Here is a 27,249-nt window from a genome sequence, read left to right as displayed (position 1 = left end):
CAGTAGAGGGAGGTGGTCAACTGTAGAGGTTCTACTGTATTATTATAGCTGTCAATGCTTCCCCTTACAGAATAGGCCAATCTTCTGACTGGAACAATTTCTAACTGGATCCTACAATAACCCTATGAGGTAGGTATTAGTATTAAACCCATGTTATCGATGACAACTACATGGCTCAGATGGGCAGTGCTTCAGGACAACAGAGACAAAGCCATCAAGGTAACATGCCAGGCTGCTTCTCAGCTCCTTCATGCATTTCTTCTGCAGGTAAACTGCAAGAGCTTTCTCTGAGCCGGTTCCTACCACCACCCCAACATGAACTCTGCTGGTCCACCGCTGCTCTCATACTCTACCATTTCCTTAATTGTAATCATTTTGATTTCCAGATTAAATGAAAGTGTAAGAATTAACCTGGGGTGGTGCCTGTGGCTCAGTGAGTGGGGCACCGGCCCCATATACCGAGGGTGGTGGGTTCAAACCCAGCCCCGGCCAAACTGCAACCAAAAAATGGCCGAGCATTGTGGCGGGCGCCTGTAGTCCCGGCTGCTCGGGAGGCTGAGGCAAGAGAATCACATAAGCCCAAGAGCTGGAGGTTGCTGTGAGCCGTGTGACGCCACGGCACTCTACCGAGGGCAGTAAAGTGAGACTCTGTCTCTACAAAAAAAAAAGAATTAACCTGACCAAACTGATAGTCATGAGACCTTCCAGAGAGGTCCTCTGAACCATTAATTGTAAATTCCTCCCCTAGGAAAAAACTGCTCGAGAACTAGAGTGGGCCTCACCTGCCACAGAGCTGTTGGCTGACCACGAAGGTATGGCTGTCCGCCTCTGGTAGAAGAGGATGTAGGCTGTCTGCGTGCAGACCTCATCTTCTGACAGCTGCTGCACATCGCTGTCATCGAAGCAATACCAGAGGCCGTCCACAGAGTTCTTACAGTAGGCTGCCAAATAGAGCCCACTGTTAGTATCGGTATCAGCCATTCCATTCTACCCACAGACACCATCTCTTTGGCTCATATAATTCAAAAACTTTTAAAGGCTGCATGTAGTCACATAGAAAGAAATTTTTAAAAATTCCAAATTCCGTATTATACTCAGGTGAAATGTTTTGGGAAATTCCAAACTATTTTAAGTAGATGAATTTCTATTTCATCTTAGAAAACACAATATACTTACACCAGTGGATATCAACCAGGGATAATTCTGCCCTGCAGGGGATATCTGGCAATGAATGAAGACATTTTTTATTGTCTCAAGTGGGAGTGGAGGTATAGTATGTTCCCAGAATCTAGTGGATAGAGCCAATGGACGCTGCTAAACATCCTACGGTACAGTCCCCACCACCACACAAAATTATCCTGCCGAAAAGTTAACAGTGCCAAGATTAAGAAATCCTGATTTAAGCATGTTGCAACACTTTAGTTATCTATTAGAGACAGAAAATAATATGAATAGAAATAAAAACATTAATGATAACAGCAGCTAATATTTAATACCTACTATGTCACATGTATCTCAGCCAATCCTGAGATTTGTACTACTATTACTTTCAATTTGCAGAGTCTGAAAAATATTAACCAGCTTGCACAAGGTCATGCGGATGGTAAATAGCAGAGTCTAGCTCATTTCAAGTTTATCTTGTCCTTAAGCTTGCACTTAAACCCCTATCCTCACCTGCTTCCCTCAGGGGTAGGACAAAAAAAGCTCCGTGGAAGTCCCCTGGCAAAGTTAGAATATGTGAGCTCATAAACACATGAGGCCCTCCCTCCAGTTCAAATTCTAAGCCTTCCCTGGAAATACATAGCATTCAAGTACCAGCAAGAGCAGACAGAAGAATTCATAAAGCCAAGTCATTCTGTAAGGATATATTAAGGGTGTTATAAGCTTGATGGATAAAGGTACACTATTTTCACATTTTCTAGGAATACTCATTTATTGGGGTGAGTGCTGGAATATTTAGCTGAATGCTGGAATAGACTCGTTCAGCATGACCCCAGGATCCTATATAAGGTCCTGGGAGGCACCAGGAGTATCTACCTCAATAAATTATAATCACTTGTGCAAGTATGGAATCTTAAGTGATCAAAAGGACTCAGGCAAGGAAGGACTACATCAGAGGGGTCCCCCAGAGGAGAATTAGTATCTCTGAGTACAGGGAGCAAAGTCAACTGCGTCCAAAAAGTCACCAGAGCCAGAAAGGCAGAGAAATGAGTCTGTAAGCTGCAAATGGAGCTAAAAAAAAAAAGATTTGTTTGGCCAATGATGTCAGGTTGGGCTTGAAGTGCAAATGACCCAGCTGGCAACGTAGCTGATATTCTGAAGTGGTGAGTGGAGGTAGAGCTATGGGGGAACACACCCAAGACAAGGTGACAGCCTTGTACTAGTTTCAGCCTGTTTCTCTTCAAGATGGTCTGTTCTAAATCACAGAGTAGAAACTAAGGCAGCACAGTGAAGGGGCATGGTTCTCAGCACCCCGGAAAGATGGCTTTGTCCCATATGTGCTCCTTGAAGTATGAGAACCTAAGACGGGAAAATTCCATTCTTGGCCATAAGCGAGACTCGGGGGTTAATTCCTCCCTGCTTGCTAAAACAGCAGAGATGCAAGGGTTAATTCCTCCCTGCTTGCTGAAAAGGCCTTGAGAAATGATTCCCTGAAGTCCTCGCCAAGTCATAGCTGGAGATGTAGCACCTGCCTGGAGCTAAACTGTTGCTCTTCATTCCCTAACATCAAATTACACAAAAGTTTCATTTAACTTGTTAGGGAGGTGGATGAACAGAAACAGACAGCCTGGTGTCCTTGTAGTTTATCTTTAAGTTATATGCTCCAGACTTAGAAATGACGTGTATGTGCTTTGCAACATTTATGCTGAGGAGAACTTTTTTATAGCAGTCTCAATTAATGCTTTTGTTCTTTATTCTTACTTATTCTTATCTGATGAGTTTGGATATATAATACAGTGAATAAAGCTGTGCAACTGCTGTAGGCCTGAGCGAGCCTCAGACTTCCCTTAATCAATCATTCTGTCTGCAGTGATACCTCTGTGTCGTTGATTGGGCTGGTGGACAGCAACAGCACAGTAACTCAGTGGTGGGTAAACTATGTATTTACAAAACAATTCTACTTGCTTTTCTTCCAAGCACTATTTTCTGAAGTACTTTCTAGGCCAGTGCTACTCAAATTATGGCTCGCAGACTGCCAGCCCATAACAAGAGAAGCACCAAAACAGAGACAAGCATTTAAATCCTTCACAGCCATCTGATACTGCTGTGAAATTTTTATTGCATTTACAAAGCACTGGTTCATCAAGAACCGGACATTTAAAATGGAAAAATACAAGTTCTTTATCACAGATAGTATGAGAAGCACTGCTCTAGAATCCTTACAGAAATTAACCATATACATATCATAAAATTTAGCTAGAACGAGTGCAAAATAAAGAACACATCAAAATAAATGTTCCAACTGAAACCTTTAAAACAGAATATCTTTAATTCAACATTGCTGAGTATTTTAAATGTTCTCTAAACATTTCACATACCAGAACAGTAGTAGAATGACCTCAGCATGAGAAAGGTGAAAGAATACAGAACATATCTGGCACCTCCCAGGTAAGGGGTCCCTTGAGGTAGGCATGACTACTTCCAGCTCACTGACATGGCAGTCAAGTTAGAGTAAGGGTACTTGCCTACTAAGGTCATAGAGCTAGGAGAATGTATCTGGCTTCTACTTTTAAGCTCCTTTCAGTAAATTGTTCTGTCTTCAAGGCAGTTGAGGATTTTCAGGCATTTTACAAAATCTTTTCTAATAAAGAGCAACATGATATGCTAAAATCTAGCACTGTCCTATTTTTCTCAACAATTTCTTGCTAGAAACTATATAACAAGCAAGTCCATATTTTCCTAAGAAACACTATTATAAAAGGAAGATACACTCTTTACCAAAACTGAAGCAGAATGAACATTAATGAGGGATACTAGCAAAGGCATTTACTACATTGGCTAATTGGTGAAATTAAATTATTTCTAAGTCCCTTTCCATTCTAAAAGTCTGTATGTGTATGTAGGTCAATATAAAAATTCTGACAGTCCCTTATTTCACTTCCAAGAAACACAGTTGACAGCATCCTTTCTGATTCACTCATGCACGTTTCAACTTGCTCAGCTTATCAGTGTTTTTGCAAGGGCTTCGTTTCTGTCCCCATGGATTTTACATTCCTTGGTTTTTGTGTTATCTCAAAACTTTCATAATGACCCACATGTAATGCCATGACTCAGTATCAAAGAACACAGACAGGACTAGAATGCCACAAAAGCAAAAATCCAACTAGACACACAATATTTATACAAGCGGCCCCATAAAATACAAATATAAAACATGTAAGCCAGCAAATAAAACATTATCATTTAAATTTGGCTTAAACCAAAGTGCAAGGTAAAGTAAATTTAAACAATGAATCAACTTTTGTTTTCTATGACCTTAGAGCACATTTTAAACTTCTCTATCTTCTTTTTCTCTTTGGAAGGGCTTCCTGGGGAAAGCAGAGGCAATCTAACTAGCCCATTATGAGATACACACAAAGTTAGAACACTCCTCTCACAAAGAATTGCTGCCTGCAGCATTTAAATATTTAAAAAACTTGAACTAAAACAGTTTCTAGAATAAAATATCATTATATCCAGTCATCTTCCCTGACTCCCTGTCTTTCTGAGAGGGAACAGGACAGGCTCGGAGTGAGTGTGCAGAGGCTGGGAAGGCCAGTAGCCTTCCTGACCTTGTTAATGGGGAGGGGTTCCCGGCCAACTGCTAGAAAAGAGTCCCAGGGATTTCACAACACCAACTGGCAGAGGCCACTCACCCCTCACCCCAACCCATATAAATTAGTGATCAGCATCAGCTCTCTAGGGTCTTACAGAAAAACAAAAAGTCCCTAGGAAGATCATTATATACACTGAGTGCATAAATCCAAGTCCTGGCTACCCATACAGATAACCAAATTAACAGCATTACCCTCATCACATCCATCCCCATGTAGACAAAGCTTTAAAATCTAAAGGTGGCCTCCAAAAGACTCGTGGCATGCCCTTAACCCAGTAATTCCATTTCTCAGACTCAACCTCAAGGCAATAAGCAGAATTAAAATTCAGAAAAAGTGAATATGCACAAAGATATTCATCAATGTTACACTAAAAGTTAAAAACCAGAAACCAACATATATGTTCAGCAATGGGGAATGGTTATATAACACTAGGTCTATCAACAGAACATTCAATGGTCATTAAAAATAGTGTTTATAAAAATTAAGAGCCCACATCAAAATACTTACATGACAATATCAAGTGTGAAGCTCGGGACACAGAAGCATACACATGCCACTCTGATTCCAAATTTTTTACATGTCCACCCACCCCACTGGTCCATCAGATATTGGGATGCAGATAGCAGGTTTCTAATCCCAAAGCTTCTTCTGTCTCTCCACACTCCGACCATCCTCTCTTCTAGTTCCTGCCTCTACACACTGGTCACACTTCCACTACAGAATCTATTATATGTCACTCCTCCTTTTAAATTTTAATTTGTACCTATATCTCTGCCTACTTGATTACACTCCCAGAAGACAGAAGCTGAGACCTATTCAGCTCTGATGTGATAGAGGCCAGTGCAAGACAGAGATGAGATGCTCAATAAATGCTCTCCTGAACAAAACACACCAGCATAATTACAATAGTGCAAAATAATGGCAAAAACTTAGATATCATAACGTTACCTATATATGGTGGAACATCAATCAGCCCTAAAAAGGAAAGATATTTTGATACATGTGACAACATGGAAACCTTAAAGACATCCTGCTAAGTGAAATTAACCAGTCATGAAAAACAAATACTGAATGATTCTACTTATAGGAGGTACCTAGTATGGTCAATTTCATAGAGACAAAAGCAAAATGGTGGTAGCCAGAGGTTGGAGTTGGGGTTAGGGGTGGGACAAATGTAGATTTAGTGTCTAATAGGTTTCTAGAGTTTCCGTTTGGGAAGATGAAAGAAGTTCTGGAGACAAAGAGTGATGATGGTTGCAGAATAATGTGAGTGTACTTAATACTACTAAACTATTCACTTGAAAATGGTTAAAATGGTAAATTCTATTATGTATATTTTATCACCATTTTTTAACTGCTATTAATATCAGCAATTATCTTTGCATGAGAAGCCCACTGCTGATAGTATTCTTTCTACCTCTAGCCTTCCTATGACAAACATAGTTACTTTTATAAATTAAAAAGTGTCTAGGCACAGGGGTTCATGACTAGCACTTGGGAAACCAAGGCAGGAAGACCACTTGAGGCCAGGAGATTGAGGCTACAGTGAGCTATAAATGAAAAAATCATATTTAAACTTAAAACAAAAACCCTTCCAAGTTACTTTAAAGACACTACGAAAGTGGTTCATAAGCCAGGTGTAGTGGTGCATACCAGAACCAGCTACTTGGGAGGCTGAGCCCAAGATTTTAAGACTATAATGAGCTATATGATCAAACCTGTCAATAGCCACTGCACTCTAGGCTAGGCAACATAGCAAGACCCTATTTCTTTAAAAAATAAAAATAAGAAAAGTGGTACACAATCTCTCCAAATAACAGAGAAGTCAGAACCTCGAAAGAGGAGACAGTGTAAGTTAGGTAAGCAAAAAGTGAATCCTCAGTTGACTGGACAATGTTATTTACACACACCATTCCCCAGTTAGATAACCAATGGATGATCCAACTCAAGAAAAAGAGGAAGCATTTTAGTTTATTTGCTCTTGGACAGAGATCCAGAGGATGGAAACTGCCTTCACAGTTGACATGCTGCCCCCTGAAAGGGAAAGTAAGGCTCTAAAGCCAACTCATTCTGTCACAAGCAAACCCATGTGAAGGACTCGCCAGCACAGACACGCGGCCTCTCACACTGCAGACCTGTGTAGTGCCCCCCTTGCATGGTGCCATGATGATTGCACACAGCATACAGGTCATAGATGTAGTCCTCAGGGTCCCTCCCGAGTCCATAGGGCCGTCTCCACGGGGACCAGTGGGATGGCAAACTCCAGCTGCTTTGGCTTCTCTTAACCACATGAGGTGTCATGTCCAGGCCAGTCAAGGGGAACTTGACCATGTTCTGAAGTTTCATACGCCTGTCTCCTTCCTGTTGCAAGGAGAAAAACAAGTTCTGATGATATTTTAATGCAAGCAGATGGCAAATCAGTTTAGGGTGGAATGTGAACATTATCAGATAAAGGGGTTTGAGTTACCTATCTGATGTTTCCCAAGATACATAACAAAGCAGGGAAACAGACAAACAGTTTTAACTATCTAGAGGAACAGGTTTCAGTATCACGAGAAGTAGAACTACATAAATGGGGTAAAAGAGCCTCTCTGAGTCTTCATTTCCTTGTCCGTTTAAAGGGGTTTTAGGTTTCTTTCCTTTTTTTTTTTTTTTGAGACAGTCTCACTATGTCACCCTCCGTAGAGTGCCATGGCATCACAGCTCACAGCAACCTCAAACTCTTGGGGGCTTAAGTGAGTCTCTTGCCTCAGCCTCCCAAGTAGCTGGGACTATAGGCGCCTGCCACAATGCCCGGCTATTTTTTGTTGAGGTTGTCATTGTTGTTTAGCTGGCCCGTGCTGGGTTCGAACCCACCAGCCTTGGTGTATGTGGCCAGCACCATAACCACTATGCTATAGCACCAAGCCAGGGTTTTAGGTTTCTTACTTACAAAAATGACAATTTCAGGTGATTCATCCCAGTATCTCCATTACAGAGGTATGAAAATTTATCAAGTATCAACTATGTAAAGGGCAAACCATAGTGCCTAACACAGAAGAGCCATTCGATAAGCAGCGCCCCTTTCCTCCCACCTCTTCCAATAAATACATTAAAAGTTAACACTGACTTAGCCTAATATATTCATCTAGTTGATAATCCTGGGTAATCTGTATTTTCCATTAAGCCCATAGGAAAATCCTTAAAATCTAATCATCAGTTGAAAAGATACTTTCAACTGTTTCCTGTGTCTATTGGAACTTTAAAAAAGTAACCAGACATGGATGTGCCCACCCCAAAGAGCTATGTATGGATCTATTAGGGGAAGAAAAATGTTCATAAGAGAAAGGGAGGATGGGTCGTAGATGATGAGAAAGGCCAGGCTGAGGAGTTTGTATCTTATTCCTATACTTAAGGGAGAAGCACTGAGCCTTAAATAAATAAATGGTGGAGGTGACGTCACCAGAGCTGTAGGTGAAGCACTGTGTAAACACTGCGTAAAACACATGAGGAAGGGGAGAGCAGTGCAGGTAAAGAAATCAATTAAGGGAGACTGCAACTGCACCAGCTGAAAAGTGACACAAAGTTTGAACTGGCAGGGTGACAGCAAGAATGGGGCGGTGACATGCACAGGAGTCAATGAAAGGGCACGGCTAAGCTGAGAGTGACTTCCTAGATGAAAGGGACAAAAAAGAAGAGTCAAAGACCACACTGCAGATTTGAGTCTGGGCTACTAGAAAGGTGATGTTGTGCCTTCCAAAGAAACAGAAAACAAAGGAAATCTGTCTGCATCAGGGGGAGGAGAAAGAGAAAGTGGGATCCAAACCTTCAACTACCTTTCCAATGGAAGTATACAGGGGAAGGCCAAGGCACACTCTTCACTACAGTCAGAGCTAAACCCCAAACCTCTGTGTACAAGTCCTGACCCTGGGGATCATGTGTGTGTCAATGACCCGGAAACCTCTGCTTCCCTGGTGAACCCTAAACATCTCTGGAATCTATTCACATCCCCTCATTTCCACTGCCACAGCTCTGTTCCAAGCCATTAGCAGCCCAGCCCCAAATGACTGCAATGACCTCCTTCAGGTCTCCCTGTCTTCATTCTTGTAGCCTCTAATCTGGTCTTCAACCAACAACCAGAATGATCTTTTCAAAATGCACATTTGGTAGCGCTGCTTCCCTGCTCAAGACCCTCCATCAGAATCTGACTCTGCTTGAACAACCAGCCTCCGCCATCTCATCTGCCTCAGTTCCTGCCACCATCCCACCTCCTGGAGCACCCGCCCAACAGGCCAGCTTTCAGTCCTTTGCGTGTGCTATATACTCCCTTGGGCCATCAGTCTTTGCATACATCACAACTCCTTGGGTGCATCACTGCTCTCACCTCCCCCAGGAAGAGCCTACTCATCTTTCATTACAAACCTTCTTAACATCAGGCCTTGAGGGCTCTGTCAACATTTACTTCTCATTTACCTCTCTTACACAATTGGGCTGTCTAGGACAATCATAACCTCAGGGAATAGACAGCCTTTTTGGAAAAACTGACTCACTAAGCAATGCTACTGGAAGCAGACTTCTTTGTGTATAGTCATGAGTCTTCTCCCCTAACTATACAACAGCTCCTTGGGAGCAAGACAACACCCGTTAATTACATTAGACAGAAATAGAATCTACCTCCCCCAGAAAGGATCTTTACTTATTTTGTTTTAAATCTCCAAGTACCATATCAAAATGTAGGCACAACATTTACAAATCTAAAGCAAACCTTCAATACCAAAGACAATATGAACTTAAATGTTTTATTTAAAGTGTCACAAGATGATCAAATTTTGCTTTGAGAAAGAACATAACACAACCTCAAATATAGGGTCTATAACATAGACAGGAGTCACTGGCTCAAACAGGGACACTAAAGAACTCCAGCTAGCCCATCACCACAGGATGTTAATAAACATGGTCATGGCTGTTTTTTCCCTATGTTTTCCCCACTACAGAGGATTTCCTTACCTGACGAAATCTCTTTAGATGTATAATAAGCACATCAGGCAGAGTCCACAAGCTTAACGTGATGCTTCCCTGCTGCAGCTGCTTACAGTGTGGGCAACGCCAGGCATCATCTGGGGCAAGCTGAAAACAAAAAGTATGACTTCCGTGAAGCACCGCTGAATACAAAACTTCAAGGGAAAAAACTGGACTAATTTCATATCCAGGGCATGGCATAACTCAGAAACTCTTAGGAAACTGCATATGATGGCAGTCAATGAAATAATACACTTGGGGCCGGTGCCTATGGCTCAAAGGAGTAGGGCGCTGGCTCCATATGCCGGAGGTGGCAGGTTCAAACCCAGCCCTGGTCAAAAACTGCAAAAAAAAAAAAAAAAGAAGAAATAATACAATTGAAGAGGCCAAAGCTGGCAACCAAAGTTTAAACAGATTTTGGTTTGCTGAATAGATTATCCCTCAAAGGGGTGCCTAAACCGCTAAATATTTTACAAAGGACATTACATATCACAGAAGCACGTCAAACTCAGCATACCCCCAACTCAACTTGTCATCTTTTTATCAAAATGGTTCCTTTCTTCTCTGCCTGCACGTCCTCCCCAGTAAATACCACTACCACCCACCAAAGGCAGAACAAGGATGGTTACACAAACTCTCAACCCTTCCCTCTTCCCCCACATCCATCCAAAGTAAATCTCTCTGATGCTCTTCCCACCTCCTCTCCATGCCCACAAACACCACCTTTATTCAGAGTCCTCACACCTTCTCTCCCTGGACATCTTTGAGTCTCCTGACTGTATTCTTCCCTAAGCATTAAACTGCTCCAAATAGCACTTCCCCTCCTGCTATTAATAAGAACTTTATAAATGTCAATCTGAGGCTCCAAATCCACATATGTCATCTCTGCAGGGAAGGGCTTCAAGATGTGTTCATGTCAGAGGTGTCAACAGGTGAGATTTTAATCTACCCCACGGTTCAGAGGATACGTCAGATCCGGGACTGTCAACACGATGAGGTCAGGGAAGCCCTGGGAAAGAATGACAATGCCACTGAGATGGGAGGGAAAGGAGCCACAGACAGAATCTCCGGGAAGTCTATTAAGGGAAACACCAAAACTGAAAAACCACAGAACCTGAGGATGCACAGTCATAAAAACAGGCAAACCTGAAGCACTCCCTTTTATGCATACCAAGAAAAGAGAGTAGACAGATGGGGTGCTCAGGAGAACCACATCCTCTGGAGAGGTCACATGAAGACTAAGCAGAGCCCACTGGACTGAGCAAACTGGGGCCAACAGAACTTCAGAAAGCAATGTCCAAATTCAAGTCAGACAGATAATAAGCAGTTTTGGAATGAGTAAAAAAGAGTTGAAACTACTAATGATAAATTTTGGCAGAAAAAGAGGAGAAACACTGGTCTGGTGACTTGTAAGGGAAGCAGAACTGAGGCAACACTTTTATGACAAGGAGACTCAATCATGTGTATCAGAAATATGATTCTGACATTTCAGGGACAGACGGTTAGGTAGGTGGGAGGGAATAAATCAGAAAGTAAGACTGGAATGGCCTTGTCATCTAGCAAGTCCACATCTCTGTGTGACACATATTCTACACATGTGGCCATCCTGCACAGTGCTTGCAATAAAAAAGCAGATTTTTTTGTTTGTTTAAATTCCGGTATATTATAAAAGGACATTTTTATAACATACAGTAAGAATGTCAAGACAATGTCTAAAAGCTGTGATAATTTCTGAAACACTTCCCTGATTTCTATACTGATCTTGCCATAAACTGCTAAAAAGAGGTCCCAGGCCTGCAGGCCACACGTGAGCACCACTGATGGAGCCGGCTCTGCCCCACTAGTGAGAGGGCCACCTCGGCAGGCAGCTATTACCCTACACTCTGCTACAGTGCTTCCTCATACAAAGACAGAGTCACACTTCTTATGATGTCTGGTCTTTAAATTCTGCTTTTTACATAAAATTAAATGCACTGCCCCTCATCCACAGGACAGTCCTTCAAGTGCCTCAAAATAACTATCAGATCCCCAGGTTAAGGCTTCCTTTGTCAAAACACAGTCACTCACATCATGACCTCTTAAAGTGCCCTCACAGCCCACTCTCTCCAGATGTGTCCCATCTCACCATTGTCTTAACAGTGAGTATTCACGAGAAGAGCAGCTCTACACCTTCAGAGTCTAGACAGTTTGTAAGTCACCCAAAAGGCAGGACACTGGCTGACGGACACCCACATGGCAGTGCTGATCAATACCAAAATTGTAGACTCCACAAAGTTATTGTCACAAAGTCCACTGCTAAGTCTCACCTTCACCTCTTCTGTATTTGCACTGTTTTTTTTTTGTTGTTGTTGTTTATTTTTTGAGACAAGAGTCTCTGTTGCCCAGGCTAGAGTGCCATTGCATCGGCCTAGCTCACAGCAACCTCAAACTCTTGAGTTCAAGCAACCCTCCTGCCTCAGCCTCCTGAGTAACTGGGACTAAAGACATCAACTAATTTTTCTATTTTTAGTAGAGATGGGGGGTCTCACTTTGCTCAGGCTGGTCTCAAACTCCTGAGCTCAAGTGATCCTCCCACTTTGGCCTCCTAGAGTGACAGGATTATAGGTATGAGTCACCATGCCTGGCCTGTATTTGTACAATTATCTTTGGGCCCAATACTGATCTTCCCAATTACTGCTCCGCAATTCCGGTACCTATTTAACACTTTTCTATGTGTCAGGCACTGCTCTAGATACTAGGATTGTTTAGTGACCAAGACAGATGGAGTATGTGTTCTCATGGAGCTCACTGCCTGAACCTTTCTCCTTTACCTCCTGTGCTCCAGGTACTCTGCCCTCATCTTTGTGTTTCAACCACACCAAATTTGTTCCTACTCCAGGACCTCTGCTTCCTTTATTTACTTGTTTACCCACTATAGACTATAACAGCATGAGGGCAAAAACACTGTCTGCCTTGGTCCTTGCTGTATCCCCAGTAGTACATTATCTAGCACATAGTAAGTACGCAAAAAATACCTACTGAATGAGCTCCTATAAAATGTATCTTTCTAGCCTTCTAGATCTGTGAGATGTTTTGTAGAATACCAATGCTGTCATCTAGTAGGTCTGTTCACCACTAAGTTTTGTGCTATTCTCAAACATCTCCTAAGTCAATTTTCTTTTTAAAAAGCTAAATAAGACAAGAGATCATATAAAGTCTGTGATCAACCAATCCAAAGCCAACTATTTTAAAATTGAGTCCAAAACAGAAAAATATTTAAAAAGTATTATGGAAAACTATTGGTAAAAGAAGTAGCTATGAATAAATTGAGGAAAGGAAGACTCAATGAGAATATGAAAATTATTTTCAAATATTTGAAGGATAAGCAAGTAGAAGAAAATTAAGACTTTTGAGTCTTAATAAATTCAAGAGAGAGAACATCTGTTGGTCACAGTAACCAGGCGACATATTCAGGTTAACTTGTATTATCATCAGAGCTCTCCAGAGAGAAAATGGTTTGTCAAAAGTCTTAAGCAGGCAAACATCTCATAACAAAAGATATTCAAACAGAGGCTGAACAATCCCCTGCTTAAAATTAGATAGAAGAACCAATCATTAGAACAAAGGAGTTTTAAAGTCCCCTCCGATCCTAAAATTGCATGATTCCCTATATACAAGAGTGGAGAGTAACAACTTGTAGTCAAAATTGTGATCCTAAACACTGATGCAAGATTAGATGAACTCCATGTGGGCAAGGTTTCTCAAGGTGCATAAAAACAACACAGGGCCTGGAACCCACCCACAGAGACTTATTTATACAACTATCTGTCCATATATTCATTTAAATACTGTGTCCCTACTATCTGTAAAGCACTGGTGCTAAGTAGTTGGACCATGCTATCTATTTTCTGTCTATATCTACGCTGACAGAACTTTCTATCTATATCTGACTGTTGAACACAGGAGTCATTAGCAACATGTGTTTACTGAGCACTTGGAATGTGGCTAATGCAACTAAGGAAATGAACGTTTTATTTAATTCTAACTAATTTAAATTTAAACAGGTCTTGGCACCTATGTTCTTAGTACCAAAACGTTGAGAATCACTGTTTTGATACTAAGGAAAATAATTTAAAATTTATTAACCTGATAAAAAAATCCTGACCAGTAACTATTAAAAAGAATTAACTACAAAGGTTTATTTCTAGAGCATTTCAATTAATCAAGATTTTCTAGAAACTTGAATTACTTTTTGTTAAAATCCTAAAAGCAGCAGCGCTGAGACACCTACTACATGTGTAGAAGCTGTGTGACTCTGAGATCATGGAGAATAATTTGGGACAGAACTTGTTTCTCAACTGTCACCACGCCGTGCCCCTCTCCTCACACCCTGAGCACCCAAGAAATGCAGCCCAACCTCTTACCCGTTCCTCTTTGGTGTAGAGTTGGAAACACTGGGATAAAGTGCAGGTTTGAGGCTGATGATGATGCTCTCTTTGCAGACGGACACTTTCTGCATCTGGGATATATTCATCTTCGGTATTTCCAAACAAGCTGCAATCAGGTATTTATCAGAGACTGGCTTGCAAAACAACACTAAATACAATCGCAACTCCATAAAACGGCTATAAATTCATAATCAAAAAGATCAATGTGTAAGAAAACAAAAGCAGTGGTCTAACTTTTCCATATTCCAAATGTTTCAAAATGTTCTTGAAAAGTTCTCTATCTACAAAGTTACTTCAAGAAGTGACTTGAAGTTGATTTTTCTGGAACTGGCCACAAACTTCACTGATTTACTCATATGTATATTCTTGTCCTTCATGTCTGAGGGCATGAACTTGACACTGCTTAGTAGCATTAATGGGCCTGTAATAAAAATAAAGGAAACTGGACCTATAGAGTAGTTAATGAACATACAGCTTCCCTCTCAGCAGTGAGTAAATGTTCTAAGGTTTTAAGATTGGAAAAGAGACAAGAAAGGAATAATAAACTGCTTAAAAAAAGGATTAACCACACACTCTCTTTAGCCAAAAGAGAGACTTGTTTCAGTTAATTTGAAAGATCAAAGGTATACTACTAAATAATTAAAACAATAATTCCATAAATTCTAAGGAAAATAATACTCACAAGTCTTTTGTCTCCTTGTCCCATTCTACTACTAATTTCACATGAGCAGTACCACCCGGTCCACAAGATTTTAATGCCCTGTAGAATTTGGGGAAAGGGGAGGAAAGCCATATATTATCTTCTAAATAAATTACTTTATTTAAGTGTGGTATGTGAATACTGAAAATGTTCAGCATAGTTCCCCATCAGAAGAAATTGTTAGTAAAACCATTATACCCACAGACTTAATAGCTAGGTTATAACTGAACTGAAAAATCCTTAAATTAAAATGCCCAATATAGAAACAAAGAGATTGGAAGAAATTTAGTATCACATTACAGGCTGCCCAAAATCACTGTCTGATATTCTGTACGAACTTTCCAACTTTTTTGCCCAATTCTCACCCACCCAAAGAGAGCTAGACAACAGCCTCTCTGAAAAAATCTGCTCTGACCCCTCTTCACCTCCAATCATACACCACGCCTGATCTAAATTGCACCCTTCCTCCATAAGGCCACCCCCTCCCAAGTTCACTGGCTCACTGCCATCCCCTTGAGAAACTCTTGAAGCATTCAGTTAAAATTATTTGTCTACTCTTTTTCATGCTGTGCAATAGTTTGGATCATTAATCTATTAACTCTTATCTCTAAAACCAAAAAGTGAGCTTTCAAACAGGAACATACTATATACTCTTTTTAGAATTCTAAAATGCAGACACTACAGTATTTGTTGGGAAAAAAATTACAATAAAAATGAATTTTTATATTTATGAATCCATATAAATAAATATATTTATATTTGACCCTTGAAACACAGGTTTGAATTGGTCTGATACACTTACGTGAAGATTTTTTTCAACCCAATGTGGACTGAAAATACAGTTATTTATAGGATGTGAAACCTGTGTATATGGAGGCCGATTTTTTACATATATGAATTCCACAGGGCCAACTGCAATACTTGAGTATATGCAGGGAGTCTTAGAACCAACCCCCTGCCAATACCATTATTTTACTAATGTGAGAGTTTCTTATAAATATAACAGAAATATGTGGAAAGCACAGAGATTAACAGAGTAGAGGGATTAATTCTACTGGGGGAGGAGGAGGAACAGCGTAAAGAAAGGCTTAAAAGAAAGGAAGCCTGGATAGGGAAAACCACACATGTGAAAGAACACATATAAAATAATATTGTCTGCTCAATGAATCCCCAACAATAAAAAAATAAAATAAAATAAATAATAATATTGTCTGTCCAAACCATCATCAGTACTTTGATGCAGTTCAAAGTCTAGGACAGTGGAGAGAAGAACACCAAGGTCTAACAAAGAATTCAAACCGGGAAGAACTTCATATACTATAGCACTCAGGCTTTATCTTTAGGCTACAAATTACCATTTAAGGGTTTCAAAGAGCAATGTGGCCTGACCGGAATGTGACTTTGGAAAACTTTAATCCTGATGAATACGAAAAGTAATTTATCTACAGCCCTAGAACACATACCAATTTCCTTTCCTAACATGAGTCCTCCATGGCTTTCTGATTTCAAGAAAAGTCATAAAATATTATATGAATAATAAAAGTAAAACAAGTACTTTATTTTTAAATAAGCCTAAAGACATATCACACTTATGTTGAAATTACACCAGACATTGCTTGAAATCACACATGAGCATATGTGAAATTCTAGAAGGTAATTTTGGGGGGTTTTTTGTTTACCTTTCTACTGTCGGGTGGCACAAGGGTTGCTCCTCCTGGGGTAGCAAATATGTTATTCCCACAACACTGACCACACGCAAACTAAATGGACACACCTGCATCAAATGTTAAATGAGAATTAGGCTGAACCTCTCTTCAAAAGCATCAGTTTCACAGTAGCACTTCCAAAATTATAAGTAAATTGTTTTGCAGAATGCTTCTCTATACCATTGTTAGGTTGTTGATGCACTATAATACACTTTAAATTCGATCTATCCAAATCAATTTACATATCAAATGTTAAGACAAATAACATTGCCTTAACTCATCATTAACTTAATGGTCTTCCACATACAGGTAGATGTTCTAAATCCTCTCCAAGCTGATCATGTACTAAACTTTATTATTGCCAGAGCTCTGGAGTTCAAGACCAACCTAAGCAACAGTGAGACCCCGTCTCTACTAAAAATAGAAAAATTAGCCAAGCATTGTGGTAGGCACCTGTCATCCCAGCTAGTCAGGAGGCTCAGGCAAGAGGATACTTGTGCCCAAAAGTTTGAAGTTGCTGTGAGTTATGACACCATAGTATTCTACCCAGAGTGACAGAGTAAGACTCTGTCTCGAAGAAAAAGAAAAAAAAAAATAAATAAACAGCAATTCAAGGAAAACTTTGTGGTGGCCAGCTCCTTTCATAAAATTAGGGATAAATTCTCAGTCTTGAAAGTCTGAACCCAAGAAATTCAAATTTCATTATAATGACTGCTTCTTTACTAGGTATACATGTATGCTATGCTGGAATAGCAAAATGTTTACAAACCTGAATGCAAACCGTGGGCCTCAGGAAATACTTCATTTTCTCCAAAATTTCCTTCTGCAGAAGGTCCCATGCTATTGTCTTCTCTAAGTGCAGCACAAAAGGCAGTCCAAATCTAAGACACACAAACATCGTAATCACCTTAAAAGTGTGGCAATTCTTTTAATGCCTTCTTCTTGCTGTTTTTAAATGGAATCACAAGATAATTGATTTTAGGGTAGTTCTCAAGATAAATGAAACAGAAAGTTTAATGGTAGTCCCAGAAAGAGATGAACAGCTTAAATTTCTAAGTGAAATTTATTAGCTTATATACCAAAATGGCTCATAGGGAAGTATGATGCCATGGTATTAGGTGGTAAGGTGACAGGATTAATGGAGATGCTGAGGAAAGGAGGAAGGGGTGGGCATGAGTCTGGCAAACAGCATGGATCAGACCTATAATAGATAGGGATGGAAGGCTTAGCAGATAACAAGGGAGGCACTGCCAAGCAAGTAACACTGAAAGTAACTACCCTAGCCCAGAAGATGTCTGACCTCTACCAGGTTACAGAGAATCAATCAGAGGTAGTACAGTGGCTCTTGACTTCAGCTATACACTAAAATCACCAAGGAAGCTTTAGAAAATAAGGATGCCTAAAGCCCCCAGAGAGTCTGAGGAAATTAGTCTGGAATGTGACATGAGCACTGAGATATTTTTTCAGAAGTTCCCTAATTGGTTCTCAATGCAGCCAAAGTTGAGAACCACTGCCTAGAATCAACTCTCACCTACACCCCAGTCATTCAAACCTATTTGCCTATCTGAATGTGCCCTACTCTCACATATCCATGTCTTTGTGCAGGGAATTCTCTCAGCCTGGAATTCCCCTTCCTGGTCTTCCTCCAGGTTATCTCCTGCTCATCCACATGAGACCCTGTGGAGGTATCCTCCTCCAGGAAGCATCCTGTTGTTTTGTTCCCTGTGTGCACTGTGCTATAAACTCTGCCTCCTCCAACAGACTATGAATTATTTGATAGCCAGAACTTTGATTTATTTATCTTAGCAGTTCAAACAGCCAATGTCTAGAAACTAGATAATGAATGAATGAATGATCGATCTACCTAACAGATGGACTCTGACTCAGGCCCAGGAAGAAGCAGAGGTGTTAAGATCTCCAAAAACACAGCTCCTAACCATCAAATTGTTTACTCACAGTATTCCTGAACAGTGAACTTTTCTGTTTAAAAAGTACTATGATGTGAAATGAGTTACAAGCACGGGTAAATCATCAAACCATATTTTTCATAAGACAATGTCTTCACTCTTAAGAGATTAGCATCATGAAGGAGATTCCACAGCCTCCTTACTTCATACCTTCTGTGCCTTGATCATGCCAAGCTCTATCTAGTTCTGGTGTGTTTGTACTGGATTCCCTCTGCATTGGGTCCTTTCCCCAGATGTTCTCCACACAGTTCGCCAGGGGTCAGCCTGGCTGCAGCTTCTCAGGGATGCCTGCCCCAACCTTCTGAATGTAGTCTTGCCAGCCTCTCCACCCTCACACTCGATCATTGACTGTTTTAATATCTTCAAAATGGTAAAAGGCCTGTCTGAAGCTAAATGCATTCCCTTGTTTATAGTCAGTCTGTCCTAACTGGAATGTAAGTTCCATAAAGATGCTGACCCTGTGTATCTTGTTCGCTGCTGTATCCCAGGGCTTAGAACAGTACTCAACACACTATACACACTAACATTCATTCATAGAACCATAAATAGCTATATCAGCACGTTTTATGTTATTTATCATATAAGGAACTTATTTCAAAGCAAAATTTTAAAAGGCCAATATAACAGCTATCCTTACAAATATTAGAAACACAGAGTCCTCTCTTCTTGAAATAGCTTGTCTGTTATTATTACTGAGGTTACTTTATTATCATGATATGGTTACTTCAAAAGATACTCTAAAACACCCACAAGGCTCAGTACCTGTAGCTCACGCGGCTAAGGCGCCAGCCACATACACAGAGCTGGAAGGTTCGTATCCAGCCCAGGCCTGCCAAACAAGGACAACTACAACCAAAAAATAGCCTGGCGTTGTGGCGCATGCACGTGTAGTCCCAGCTACTTGGGAGACTGAGGCAAGAGAATCGCTTAAGCCCAGGAGTTGGAGGTTGCTGTGAGCTATGATGCCACAGCACTATACCCAGGGCAACAGCTTGAGGCTCTGTCTCAAGAATAAATAAATAAATACCCACAAATTATTAGGGAGGACAGCAGACAGATTTGGCAGATTTCTGACTTCCAAATTTCAGACTTCTGAAGCTGCAAGAATAGTGATGCCATATGCTGAGACAAGAAATACTAAAGGGCCAGCTTTAGAGAGAAAAATAATGAGTTCCATTTGGGACATAAGACTGAAGGGAGCATTGTACTATCCAAGTAGATATGTGAAGAGTTTAAAAAGGAAAAAAAGCTGCCAAGTAGCTGGATATGAGGTCTAAAGACCCAGGAGGAGCCTAAACTGAAAAATATGTAAGAAATGAGCCTTAAAAACCTTTCTAACCTAGATTCTGTCATCCTAATTTTATACTCTTCCCTTCTCAACTCCTTAAAATCAGGTTAATTTGTACATGTTCTTTCTAAATATCAGAATCAAAAAATTAACTACTAAAACTTTTTCAAAATGTTTGCAAATATTAGACTTTCACCTCTCAGAAAATAAGTAGGTTTTTACCTTTTCCCCTGTTGCCCAGTGCAGGCTCGGTTGCACACCAACAGAACAATCTTGTCACTTCCTGTTCTTGTGGTGGGCAAATCCATTTTCCCTTGCCTTGCTGCTATTTGTGTAGGGGAAGATAGTCTATGATGATCCAAGCCAAATTTCAAGTGATTTAGATTGTTATTTAAGTGAATTCCTGAAATAAAATAAAAACAATTCATTTTATCTCTTCAAAATTCTTTTCATTCATTCATTAAAAAGAAATTTACCCTTTTTAAAAAAATTAAAAATTGTCATTATATAATTTAAACTGCAAAAGAAAAAAAGGAACAAATATTCAGATTACTCATCTAACCATCAAGATAATTTCTTTAGCATCCATTATTTCCTTTAGACTAGCCCTACTTATCTTAAAAATTGAAAATTAAAATGCTACATGATGAATGTATGTTTGTTACAATTTCAGAACAGCAAGTTTGCTGAAATGATCCACCAAAAAATTTAAAGTCAGACCATGAAACCAGCAATCAAATTTAAAAAAATAATAATAAATAAAGATAAAAGGCCAGCACAGTGGATCACAACTGTAATCCTAGCACTTGGGAGGCCAAGATGGGTGGATTGCCTGAGCTCAGGAGTTCGAGACCAGCCTCAGCCAGAGAAAAACCTTGTCTCTAAAAATAGCCGGGCATTGTGGTGGGCACCTGTAGTCCCAGGTACTCAGGAGGCTAAAGCAAGAGAATCGCTTGAGCCCAAAGTTTGAGGTTGCTGTGAGCTATGACACCACAACACTCTATGGAGGATGACAAAGTGAGACTCTGTCTCAAAAAAAAAGACAAAAACAAGTAAAATGGTCTTCAATGTTCAACAGTAGTTTCTTCTTCCTGATTAAAAAGCCAAACTTATAAGAAACAAAAGATAAACTACTCTTACTAGTCTCTGAGCCATTATAAGAACATGCCAACATAAATACAATCGACTAAGCTGAATCGACCTGTATTAGAATGAACAACAGTATGTTTGGCACAGCACTGATCTTCCAAAATGCCCAAAAGCAGAGACTCCCATCAATTAAAGCTACCTAGCAATGTGAGACCCAGCACTACACCCTGTACTTAGTAGAAACTCAATAAATGCCTATCTAAATAGCTGTTAATTTCTTTAATCCTTTGGAAGTACAGATTAAAGAAATGGTACCTCAACTGGAGAGCAGAAGAAAGAAGCCCTTTCAACCACCTCTGTAAATAATAACACCAGAAAAAGAATAAAATAAAAATGACTTAAGAAGTATTCAGAGCAGAATCCCGGCAATAACCTAAACGTCCAGCAATATACAAGAGTTGCTGAGCCTCGTAAGATACTTCAGCATTTTAACAACCTAAAATGATGAGTACATAGTTACCATCAACATGAATTCAAGACAGAGTTTAACACACACACACAAACTAGAATAAGGAAAAACTGAACCTTTTTCAAGCTATTAAAGGGAAGAAAACTTTTTAAGCTTAAACACCATAAAGAAATCACAAAGGAACAGATTTCACTTCATAACCACTTTATTTTTCTTAATTTAAAATATTAAAGGGATACAAATGTTTGTTTCATGGGAATCTTGTATAATGCTTAAGTAGGGACTTTTTTAAATTTTTTATTATTAAATCATAGCTGTGTACATTAATGCGATCATGGGGCACCATACACTGATTTTATAGACCGTTGGACACATTTTCATCACACTGGTTAACATAGGAGACTTTTTTCTTCTTCAAACTTTTAATGGGCCCATTACCAGAACAGTGTTCATACCCGATAAGTATGTTTTGCCCCACCCTTTCTACCCTCCCCAATTCCTGGTTTCTAATGACCTTTGTATCTCTTAGTACCCAGGTGTGCCCATCACTTAGCTCCCAATCATTAGAGAGTACATGGTGTGTACTCATGTTTTTCTATTCCTAAGATAATTCACTTAGGACAGTGGTCTCCAGTTCCATCCAAGTTGCTACAAAAGACATTACTATTTCATTTCCTTTTATAACTGAGTAGTTCTCCATGGTGAATACACAAAGGGTACGAAAAAATGTATACAATTTTAAGAAAGTAAAAACTTCTGAATTTGTAATACTCAAGTCACATTTAACTTCTGCAATTACAAGAGGTGCTCAATGTGACTTATATTCATCTTTTGTTATTGGTATACTTTGACTATTATGATTTCCACATTTTCTTTTCCACTCACGAATTGACAAGCACTTAGGTTGATTCCACATCTTTGCAATTGTGAATTGTGCTGTGATAAAACTCTGAGTACAGTGCCTTTTTGAAAAAATGACTTATTTTCTTTAGCGCAGATACCCAGTGGTAGAATTTCTGGATTAAATAAATGGCAGACCTAAACTTCTTTGAGGAATCACCATACTGTTTCCTATAGAGGTTAAACTAATTTACAGTTCCTTCAATGCTGTGTAAGTGGTCCTATCTCTCTGTATTCACACCAGCATCTATTGTTTTTGACTCTTCAATAAGAACCGTTCCAGCTGAGCTCATGCCTGTAATCCTAGTACTCTGGAAGGCCAAGAGTGGATCCCTTGCGCTCAGGAGTTCAATACCAGGCTGAACAAGAGCAAGACTCTTTACTTAAAAAAAATACTCAGGCATTGTGAGAAATTTTTTCAGTTGAATAAACTAACTGGGCTCTTATTGCATATTAGGAACTATATGAAATGCTGGATAGGAAAAGATAAAGCACACTGGTCCCAGCTCCAGAGAATTTCACATAGCTATACAACATGCCAGTGTGAGAGATTAAGAGAAGTTATAACTGGAGCACAGAACAGCAGAAGTTAGTCTGCCAGATTGTAGGGAAAGGGAAGAAAGGCCTTCTGGTCAAGGTGATAATAAGTTATTTTTTACTATAATACAATAAAATCAGAAAATAATTTAAACAAACAACAGCACTAATGAAAATGCAACAGCTGGAAAACAAACAAAAGAGCTCCTGGATCAAAGAAGAATGACAATTGGGATAATAAACTATCTAAAGTAGACTAGAAAAAATTGAGTCCTAAACTGACATTGGAGAGAGCTGCCCAATCCAATATACAGAACTTTACAATATACACTAAGCAGAAATAACCTTGAAAGAGACTATGTAATAAATAATAGCACTCTGGTTTCTTGAGAAATATAATTATTAACTCTTTATGATTTTTTTGCCTGCTAGCTAAAAACTTTTCCCATCACCTAACATCTGTAAATGTTAACTCTGTAACTGTAACTGAGTTAAAATTGTATGAAAGAGCTTTGTGGCTATAACTAACCAGATTGAGTATTTTAAGGCTGATAGCCAGCTGAGTTTCCCCACCAGCAAATAAAATCCCTTTCCCTATAATCTCTGGTGAGAGTCTATTAGTTTCAATTAGTCAGTCCTGCAATAATGGGTCTATTGCTTTTTAAAAGAAAACTCATAGGACTTTTTACACTGTGTGCATGTTTAACTTAGAAAAAAGAACTTGACTCAATCTGTACAAAAGCTAATTATGCAACCAAAATGTGTGTACCCCCATATTCTGAAATTAAACAAAAAAAGAAAAAAATTACAACCATAAAGATGGTTTATATCTATAAAACAAGGGTTACTATTAAAAAGAAGCAAACAGAGCTAAGTAGTCTTAGAAATGAACATAACTGCTTAAATAAAAACTCATCAAGCCTCTACTGAATAACAAAAGGGACACTAGTAAAAACTAAATTAGACAATTACAAGATCAAAAAAAAAGGTGAATTCAGAAAATTCTCCTAGAATATACCATTAAAAGAAAAACACGCTAGACCAAGGAATTCCAGAATGGTTCAATATTAGAAAAATCTACCTATGTCAAGCATCATTATTAATAAACCCAATGGGGAAACTGACAGGCAGTTGGCAGGATGGTTATGAGAAGCTCTGAAGCCAGACTGCCTAAATTCTGGCTCCATCATTCCTAAATTGTGTCTTAGGTTCTCTCATCAGTAATATAAAAGTAATAATACAGGTTGAGCATTCCTAATGTGAAAATCTAAAATGCTCCCAAATTTCAAACTTTTTGAACAGCAAGAATTGTCAGAATTAAGTGATACATGTTAATTATATAAGTAATATGTTACATAAAATGATACATGTTACATATATAGAATACTGCCTGATATACAGAAAGCATTCATTAAAAGCTGTCATTATCATCATCTGATATATTTTATCAAATGCCCTTTCAGAATCTTAGCGTTCATTCCTGGTTTAAACCCTCAGTAAACCAGAAATGGCAAGGAAAAAAACATAAATAACACATATTACAAACCAACAGCAAGTATCATGGTAAATATGCACCAGAGGAACTCTCCCTCTAGTGAAAAATTAAGGCAGGGATGCAAACATTATTAATGTAATTCACCCAGAATAAAAACCAAAGTATATAATTACTAGACAGCAAGAGATTAAAATTGTCATGATTTGTAGATTATGTGATTCTCTAGAAAACCAACAAACCAAGAGGAATCAGCAGATAAGAGTTTGGTATGAATATCAACTAAAAAAAAACTATGTAAAAATAGGCAACTTCCTGCAAAGCAGTAGTATCTGGACAAAACATATAACAGAACAAGGATATTACAATACCAACAAAATACCTAGAAACAACCTTGAAATATACAGGACCTAAACAGAGAAAATTACAAAACTGTCCCTCAGGAATATAAAATACATGGATGACTGGAGACAGCATGTTACCGAAAGAGAAGAGTCAGCACTTCACATGACATTTATACACTTAATCCAATCTTAAAAGTATTATTAAGGGAGCTTGACAAAACTATTCTAGAATTCATCTTGAAAAGATAAATATTAAAAACAGGAGCCATAAAAATTTAGAAACTGAATTAACAAAGGAGAGGACTCTGTTGAAAGTAATGGCTTTTTATCCTCCCTTAAACCTGTGGTTAATAATCCTGGGACCTGCCAGCACATTAAAATCACCTGGGAAGCTTTCTTTCTCCCCCTACCACCTTGAAAGACCCAGGCCTCATTCCCCAGAAATACTGACTTAATTGATTTAACTTGTGTTCCAAGGCATTTATTTTCCTGTTGTTTTTTAAGCTTCTCAGATGATTCAGCATGCAGTCTAGGTTGAAAACAACCCTGGACAGAGGTCCCCAAGTCATTACTGATAACTGGCCAAACTAAAATTTAATAAAATTGAGACAATCAAAGGAATCGTAAATTATAAATTTGTAATTATGAATTATAAATTCAGTGAGTAATTTCCCTGAACCTGCGTTCCATCAAGTCCACCCCCAAAGAGATCTCTCCTCTCTCCATACTACCCCTCTCCCTCCCATCTCTTACCAATAAAGGTTTTTAAACTGAATTCTATTTTATCTGTTTCACGTCTAAGCAAATGAGATAGGATAGAAAGAGGTCTCCCAACTACTGATTTGACAATGACAACTTTGAGTCATTGTTTTTTACCTATATCCTTTAAACACAATGTTGGTCTACAAATTAGAATATTTTTGTCATATTAAAGTATACCTTTAAAAGGTGCTTAAAATAGTGTTCTAGAGTACAGTAGAGGGAATAGCACAGCGATATACACTTTATGGGGGCAAGACATGATTGCAAGAGGGACTTTACCTAACAATTGCAATCAGTGTAACCTGGCTTATTGTACCCTCAATGAATCCCCAACAATAAAAAAAAAAAAAGCATGTGCATACATGCATGATTAAAGACTGTGCAAGTGGCTTAAGGTGAACCTGCACAAGTAGTGAGAGAAGCTGGTAAGGTATAAAAGGACCGCACCCAGAAAGCCCCCATGCATTATCAAGTACTGTGAAAAACTTTGTACAAAAGGTAATGAAGCAATGGTCCAATACAGAGGGATCAGATGTGGGATTCAGAAAGATCCATATTGGCAAGAAGGGAAATGGAGATTTGCTGAAAACAAGAACTGATGATGATCATCATCATGATGATGATAAAGACAAAAGATGACCTGAACAGACAGCAGTGGTGACAGAAGTGGGAGACAAAGACAGAAACACAGAAGCAAGAAATAGGTTAAGAAATCAAGCCTCAGAGGACTCCTAGATTTCTCACTTTTATTCTTTTCCTTCTATTTTTCTTTGTTGGTTTTACCTATAATCAGAAATTAAATGCTTAATTTTCTCTTTTCTCTTTTAATGTTTGATAAAAGTATTCAAAGCCAGGCACTTATCTCTAAGCACTCTTTTGGCTGTCTTCCGGGGGTTTTTATATGAATTTTCTATTTTCCTTACTATCTTGAATAGCTTTTAATTACATTCATTTATTCTTAGAATTATTTTTAAAATGCTTTCGTTTTCCTTACCCTTACATATTTCTGTTTATATCATTTTGTAATCTACTTATCCTCTAAACTGACAACTTTTAAAAATATATTCAGATCTTTTTGCTTAGTTTACCCCTCTAGTTCACTGACACTAGTAACTGTGCCTTTCTGTGTCAATTATATTAATATTAGTCATATCTTCTATGTCTTCAATGTTAATTTTAACAGGCAAACAATGGCAAGTTTAAAAATTTCTTCTTTTTTTAATTATGTATTTTGCTTATGTATTTGTATTATGTATTTACAAAGTTATCCATCTATATCAATATATAATCAATTATCAATATATAATCATTATCAATATGTAATCATCTAATTAATCTCAAATTATTTTTATAATTTAATATTAAATAAATAAATAAAAGTATACTTTTTAGGCTCAGCGCTTATAGCTCAGTGGTTAGGAAACCAGCCACATACACTGGAGCTGGTGGGTTCGAACCCAGCCCAGGCCTGCCAAACAACAATGACAACTATAACCAAAAAAAAAAAAAACCCCTACAGCCGGGAATAGTGGTGGACACCTATAGTCCCAGCTTGGGAGACTGAGGCAAGAGAATCGCTTAAGCCCAAGAGTTTGAGGTTGCTGTGAGCTGTGACGCCAGGCACTTTACAACACAGTGAGACTCTGTCTCAAAAACAAAAGTATACTTTTTAATAATTTCTATTGCTGTCATCATATTTTCCTTTTCCAAATGCTTTCTCCCTAGTTACAAAAATGGTACGTGCTCAATGTAA

General features: G+C 38.9%; 1 protein-coding gene across 2 annotated transcripts in view; it reads right to left on the bottom strand.

The window, feature by feature from the left end:
• USP31 (ubiquitin specific peptidase 31) overlaps positions 1-27,249 on the bottom strand; it is a 78,208-nt gene that overhangs the window by 6,233 nt on the left and 44,726 nt on the right. Inside the window, exons 7-15 of one of the 2 annotated variants that reach the window (XM_053556846.1) lie at positions 20,126-20,306; positions 17,418-17,529; positions 16,622-16,716; positions 14,925-15,002; positions 14,219-14,348; positions 9,804-9,923; positions 6,953-7,178; positions 5,766-5,792; positions 783-941 (exon numbers count right to left, since the gene is read on the bottom strand). In XM_053556846.1, coding sequence (XP_053412821.1) covers positions 783-941; positions 5,766-5,792; positions 6,953-7,178; positions 9,804-9,923; positions 14,219-14,348; positions 14,925-15,002; positions 16,622-16,716; positions 17,418-17,529; positions 20,126-20,306 — 1,128 coding nt within the window. The remainder of the gene's footprint in view (positions 1-782; positions 942-5,765; positions 5,793-6,952; positions 7,179-9,803; positions 9,924-14,218; positions 14,349-14,924; positions 15,003-16,621; positions 16,717-17,417; positions 17,530-20,125; positions 20,307-27,249) is intronic. The other variant, XM_053556847.1, reaches the window with a different exon arrangement.

Source organism: Nycticebus coucang, chromosome 12 (genome assembly GCF_027406575.1).
Source record: "Nycticebus coucang isolate mNycCou1 chromosome 12, mNycCou1.pri, whole genome shotgun sequence".
NCBI classification, from domain to species: domain Eukaryota; kingdom Metazoa; phylum Chordata; class Mammalia; order Primates; family Lorisidae; genus Nycticebus; species Nycticebus coucang.
The sequence above is the reverse complement of the archived record's forward strand: the minus strand, read 5'-3'. Positions and strand labels throughout refer to the sequence as shown.